Source organism: Bubalus bubalis, chromosome X, assembly GCF_019923935.1.
Source record: "Bubalus bubalis isolate 160015118507 breed Murrah chromosome X, NDDB_SH_1, whole genome shotgun sequence".
NCBI classification, from domain to species: domain Eukaryota; kingdom Metazoa; phylum Chordata; class Mammalia; order Artiodactyla; family Bovidae; genus Bubalus; species Bubalus bubalis.
The window spans coordinates 86,827,819-86,834,421 of NC_059181.1; the positions used below are offsets into that span (position 1 = coordinate 86,827,819).

A 6,603-nucleotide genomic window follows, 5' to 3' on the forward strand; every position below is an offset into this window, starting at 1 on the left:
TACAAGCAAATGAAAGGTCAGCTCAGACCCTTTCTGGACCAGGAAAGCTATGTGACACAGAAGGCAGATTAAGATATCAGGGAATTCCAATATCAATTAAGCTCCAGATTTAAGAAGGTTTGGTTTTTTGTTGTTGTTGTTGTTTTGCTCAGATAATGTTCCTGATGATCTATAAATACAGTCTGCACTTTGTTCCATCTACTACACGCAGCTTAGTGTGAACACCTTGTTCAGAGAGTTTGTGACCTGAGGATAACCTGATATCCTGAGATTGGGACTGTCTCCCAGCCAAACTGGGGTGAAGAAAATCACCATCCGGGGCTAGTGCAGTAGGTTTGCTTGGGTAGATCTGTTTGTCAGTCCTTTGCGAATAGAATGATCTTTGTCCATGTATTACTGCTGGTGGGGTCCAATGGAGGGCTTCCCAGGTGGTACTAGTGGTAAAGAACCCACTTGCCAATGTAGGAGACATAAGAGACGCAGGTTTGATCTGTGGGTTGGGAAGATCCCCTGGAGAAGGAAATGGCAACTCACTCCAGTATTCTTTCCTGGAAAATCCCATGGACAGAGGAGCATGGCAGGCTACACACAGTCCACGGGGTTGCAAAGAGGGGGACACGACTGAAGCAACTGAGTACGCACACACTATCCATTGGGAGCTTCACATCATACTAAAAAATGTTGGCTGTTTGGTGGCATAACTGCACTGGCAGCCTAGAGAAAATTAAGGCCTTCAGATGAGGCTTAACTGGGGCCTTGGCCAGGGTGTCCGTGCCAGGCACCTGGTTAGGTGAAATATCCTGAAGCAAATAATAATAACCTTTGCTGATAAGAAGCCCCCAGTACTTTTCCAATAGTGTGATTGCACTAAGTTATTTCTTTGGACCATAGCCTGAATCACAAACTGATTCATGGGTACTGGCCCTAACTTCATCCAAACTATTGTATATGTAGTGGAACCCGATGTTCTCCTTATGGTCCTGAGTTGGTGTAAATAATACTCCCAGTTGCGTCACCTGTCCCTTGTTTCTCTAGATTGCTCCATCTGTCTGCAGTTCTCCTTCTGTCCACTAGGTGGCCTAACTTAGGAAAGAGCAGGATAAAAGGACTTCGAGCCTCTGATGGTTTGGTTTGTTTTTGTTTTTTAAGATTGAGGCTAGAAAGAATGAAAATATATTTTGATGGAAACGTGTAATTTTTAGTAGGCAACAATCACCTCATCCTCCTTGTGACTTGGAATCTGTTTATGAAGTGCCCTGTAACCCTGTATATGACTGGACCCCCCATCACAGGGCAGATATTCTCCTAGGATGGTTTATATATAGCCTTGATTCATAATTTTGTTGTCATTAGCTGTTTCTAGGAAGGTAACACAATCTTGTCTTTAAGGACATGAGGGACTTCCCTGGTGGTCCAGTGGTTAAGACTCTGTGCTTTCAACGCAGGGGGAGTACGTTCGATCCCTGATCAGGGAACTGTAAGATCCCACCTGTTGTGTGGCATGGCCAAAAAATTTAAAAAGTATTTTCTGGCATCTTGTGGTCACTGCAGTGCCCACTCCCCTCCTGGCTCCTCCCCATCCCTTCTGCCACCTGCCAGCCCCAGCTGCTCCCTTGTGCATGTTCCCCAATTCATCTGAGTTCCTAAACACTTAGAGTGTCTTCCATACAAGCACACTGGCACATGCAGAATGGCTAGTCTGTGCATGCCACAGAGCTGTGCATGTGTCAGTACATGGACAGGTACATCTGATGATGAGGTGAGTGGATAGGTACTGGGGATAGGGGCAAGCCAGTGGGCAAGCTGGCTGGGAGAGGAGACCTGCAGGTGACAAAGTCTGTGTGCAGGAGAGAGGCCAAGAAGGCAGGTGGCAGGAAGGAGTGAGGATACTGGTGGTGAGGGTGGGTATCCAGGGCAGCAGCCTGTGATCGCATGGCAAAGACAGGCGAGTGTGCTGGCTGACATCTGAGGAAGAGCTTTTAAAACCTGCGCCACCCTCTACCAAACTATAATGGCATTTGTACTTCTCATTTCTCTAAGAAATCAGCTCCAGTTTGGTTTTTACCAATCTCCAGAGCCCTCTTTGGAGATGCCAATTGGCACAAGAAAGTGCTGAACTGTTTACAGTCCCAGCCTAAGGTTCAGGGAGGGGATGTGGTTTAACTGGGCCACAAAGTCTGGTACACAACTCATTTGCATGGCCCCTGACGCCATGTGACGCAGCCGGCTCCTCCTATATAAAGAAGAAGGAGCCGAAATATCTCCGAGTCTGGGTTGGACCGGCGGCCGTGGAGTTTGTGACACACTAGGTGACACCCCTCGAGTCACTTCCCTTCAACTCTGGAACGCACGCCCGGCTTTGGGTCCTCTTGGCAGCCTTCGCCCCCCTCCTAGCTCCAGGGCCCAACGCGCAGAGCCCAGCCCCGCGCAGCGCGCCAAGCCACCGGCGGCCGCCCAGCCTGCCCAGCCCAGTCCAGCCCACAGCCCGGCCAGAGCTCCCCAGCAGCCCAAGCCATGAACACCGAAATGTATCAGACCCCCATGGAGGTGGCGGTCTATCAGCTGCACAATTTCAACATCTCCTTCTTCTCTTCCCTGCTTGGAGGGGATGTGGTTTCCGTTAAGCTGGATAACAGGTAACGGCTGGCCACAGCTCCCGAGCCCGGGCGCCGGCGGCGGGGGCTGGGCTGCGAGCGGGATCTCCGAGTGAGCCTTGTGCCGGCGGCCTCCGTTCCCCGCGGTGCAGCATCCTGGGAAGGGGCGGAGGTAGGGGACGCGGGCGGGCGGGAGGGGGGGGTCACCGCCGCGCTGGGATCCGCCGTCGGAGCGTCCCTGCGGCCGCTGCGCCGTAAGAACGAGCTGCCACAGCCGGAGGCAGAGGCAGCAGGGCTGGGCGGGAGGCTGGCCGCGCGCCGTGCGCCGTTGGGGAGCAAGCCGGAAGCTTCTGAGCCGAGGAGGAATTCCTAGCTAGCTGCAGAGCTCGGTAGGTTTGCCTTGGACCTTGTGGGCCGGCGCCGTAGTGGGCCGGCGCCGTAATGGGCCGGCAGCCCGCGACTCGCTGGGCCGCGCGCCCCCATTGTTTGCATGTCGCCGAGCAGGCCACGCTGGCCCGTGCACCCCCGGACCTGCGCGCCGCTCCCCGCAGAGCTCCAGACAGCAGTGGCCCGCAGCTGGCCTGGATGGGGAGGTGCAGCTTCCTGCAGGGGCCAGAGAGGGACCTGGGGACAAAGTGCCTGAAACTCCCGGCCAGGGCTGCGGTAGAGAGGAAGAGCTGGGGCAGAGAGAGGACCTTGTGGCCACCACTACCAGGTACTTAAGACTGTAACCAAGTGGGTAACGTCGCTTTTCTTTTTGTCTTGACAGTGCCTCCGGAGCCAGTGTGGTGGCCTTAGACAACAAGATCGAGCAGGCCATGGTGAGTGGCATCACTGCGTCATTGTCATTCCCAGACCTGGCTTCTGCTTATGTAACTCAGGGTAGTGGTGAGGGGGTGGGTGCAAAAGCCAAGAGCATGGGGAAGCTGACAGCCTGTCTCCTCTTCCCTTAGAGGCCTTAAGTAGAGTCCCATAGGAATGGCACCTTTAGGGCATTTCCAGTCCACACTTGCTGGGCCCTCTCCTTTCCTCCTTCTCCTCCTTCTTCTCCAATCGCAGGGCTGTACAGCCATGTCTGGCTCCCTCCTGGGCCCATGGCAGGGCAGGGAGCTCAGACACCTGCATTTGTCTACATCCCACACTTGGCAGGGGCCAGAGCTCATTGGATATAAGCACACTGCAGTGCCTCTGCAGAGCCTGGGCTGGGGTCAGGAGTTGGGAGGAGACAGGAGGCAAAGCACCCCCCACCACCACCGCAATCCCTTCTCCCTCTCCTTTCCAGGTAGAGGTCATATTCCATTAAGCAGCCACAGTGGCTGCAGGGCTTTGGGGCAACGAGCAGTTAGCAACCACTTCATCGTGCCCCAGAGCCTAAGGACACTGTTCTCTGCCTCCAGTGCAGTCATCCAAATTCAGAGAGGATGCGGCCATGCTGGTAGCTTCCCCCAGGGCCAGTGTCCTGTCTGGCCAGGCTGCAGAGCAGCTGCAGCTCAGTATGCTGGTTTATGAGGAGTGGGAGAGGCTCCAAAATAGCCCATTTTCCTCTCTTGGTGAAGATGTGTCAAGCAGACTGACTGTAGGGGGTGCATTGCAGTGTTCCCTGGGATCAGGGCCAGCAGCGGGACCTTATGTGGAAATGGAGATAGAGCGAACCACCACCAGCCAGCATAAGTTGCACCCAAAAGGTTCCCAAGAGGCCAGCTTTGAAAGTTATTAGAAACTTATGGGGGGAGAATCCTATGTAGTTCAAAGCTGGGCTCCCAACTCAGGCGTGGCCCCAATCCCATGGCTCTTCTAAGCGTGGCTTTAGGTGCTTGGGAGAAAGGGGCAGGAGGAGCAGGGCCACAAAGGGCCAGCATGCTGAGGGAAGTATGGTGGTCAGTGATGTGAGAGACAGCAGGCGGTCAGTGATGTGAGAGACAGCAGGCACCCCAATGGCCAGGGCGCAGTGCTGCAGAGGGGCCGCCATGGCTAATGGATGCCTCTGTCGTCATCTCCTCCGGGACAGGATCTAGTGAAGAATCATCTGATGTATGCTGTGAGAGAGGAGGTGGAGATCCTGAAGGAGCAGATCCGGGAGCTGGTGGAGAAGAACTCCCAGCTGGAGCGGGAGAATACTCTCTTGAAGACCCTGGCGAGCCCAGAGCAGCTGGAGAAGTTCCAGTCCCGTCTGAGCCCTGAGGAGCCAGCTCCCGAAACCCCAGAAACCCCCGAGGCCCCCGGTGGTTCTGCGGTGTAAGTGGCTCTGTCCTCAGGGTGGGCAGAGCCACTAAACTTGTTCTACCTAGTTCTTTCCAGTTTGTTTTTTGGCTCCCCAAGCGTCATCTCACGTGGAGAACTTTACACCTAGCCTAGCTGGTGCCAAGAGATGTCCCAAGGACATGGCCACCTGGGTCCACTCCAGTGACAGACCCCTGACAAAGAGTAGGTCTCTAGAGGCTGAGTTGCATGGGGCCTCATCACCCCAAGCCAGTGAGCCTCTAATGCCACTGCGCCCTGTGGGCTCCCAGGGCCTGAGCAATTTAGCTGCAGCTGGCAAAGGAGAAAGGTAGTTTGAGACGGGCCGCTCCAGAAAGTCTAAGGGGTCTGTTTTTTTCATTTCCATGGACATCTTCAACAGCTTCAACCTGACAACAACTGTCCTATGAAGAAACCAATTGTGGTTTAAGCAGAGGCAACCTCTCTCTCCTCCATTGCCTCACCAGGACAGGGCCACAGTTGGGAGAGATTGAGCCAAGTCAGCCTTCTGTTGGTGAATATGGTGTAATGCATGGCTTTGTGCACAGCCCAGTGTGCGATTATGGCTTTGGGATGACCGCTTACAAAGTTCTGTTTGGTTAGTATTGGCATAGTTTTTTCTATATAGCCATACATGCGTATATATACCCATAGGGCTAGATCTGTATCTTAGTGTAGTGATGTATACATATACACATACACCTATGTGTTGAAGGGCCTAATCAGCTTTGGAAGTATTGAGTGGTCCCTTATCTCTTAAGGCTAATTCTTAGATTTGTTCATTTACCAAGTGGATCCAGTTTGTCCTTTAGGTTAAGTAAAACTAAAGAGTAAAGGCAAGAGTACACCCGTGGCAGAGTCATGTTGATGTATGGCAAAACCAATACAATATTGTAATTAGCCTCCAATTAAAATAAGTAAATTTATATTAAAAAAAGAGTAAAGGCAGGGAGGGGGCCAGCCTCTAAATGCCTTGCTGCTGCAACCTTGGCCCCATATGTCCCCTGAATACATGTGAGGTCCCCTTCTGAATGCCAAACCCACCATTCACTGGTGCTGACTACATAGAATGGGGTTGAGAGAAGATCAGCTGGGACTTTGTCATCGGAAAACTTTTTTGTTTTTAACGGTTGTGGAAAACTTGCAAGTGCAGAGAACGATCAGCTTGCCGGTGTCCTCTCATGGACAAGGGAATAACTGACCCAATGATGCCTGGGTGATGTGCTCAGGGAGCTTGTCTCTAGGGAGTTGTGTGGCAGTGAACACGTCCCACTTTCTAACACCTTATCCTGATGTTATGTCTCCAGGATTTGGATTTGGATTTTTCAAATGCAGCTTGAAATTTCAATAAACCTTGCTCTTTTTTTTTTCTAAAAATAAACCTGGTGTCCGCCTGAGCTTAAAACAGAGTGGGTGGCAGAGGCTCTAACGGTGGTTGGGGGCACTGTTTTTCTGACTCATCTGCTCATGGGCATCACCTGAGTGGCAGGCCTGTGCTACAGCCATGACCTTGCGTAACTGTCCCAGCACCCCCATTGTACGGATGAGGAAGCTGAGGCCCAGCCCACTGAAGTGACTTGCCGAAAGTCACACAGCTGTTAGGGCAAATTGGGGCCCAATCTTCCATCCATCCCTCTCTCCCACTCCTGCTTTCATATGGCAGCTTGGGAGTGAGTGGTGAGGTGACTACTAATGTACAACTTCAGCTTGAGGGGTGATTTGCAAGGAAGGGTACCCCAAGAAAGGCCCCAAAAGAAAAGGGCAGGGGGTC

At 52.7% G+C, this 6,603-nt stretch overlaps 1 protein-coding gene across 6 annotated transcripts in view; it reads left to right on the forward strand.

The window, feature by feature from the left end:
• The window catches only part of TSC22D3 (TSC22 domain family member 3), a 66,710-nt gene extending 60,497 nt beyond the window's left edge, over nucleotides 1–6,213 (forward strand). For 4 of the 6 annotated variants that reach the window (XM_006050726.4, XM_025276834.3, XM_044937221.2 and 1 more), the window contains 2 exons: nucleotides 3,364–3,415; nucleotides 4,603–6,213. In XM_006050726.4, the coding sequence (XP_006050788.2) occupies nucleotides 3,364–3,415; nucleotides 4,603–4,833 (283 nt within the window). In that variant the 3' untranslated portion in view covers nucleotides 4,834–6,213. Of the gene's footprint in view, nucleotides 1–2,251; nucleotides 2,637–2,812; nucleotides 2,984–3,363; nucleotides 3,416–4,602 lie in introns of those variants that run through there. The other 2 variants (XM_006050727.4, XM_045164544.1) reach the window with 2 other exon arrangements.
• Nucleotides 6,214–6,603: the final 390 nt, after the last annotated feature.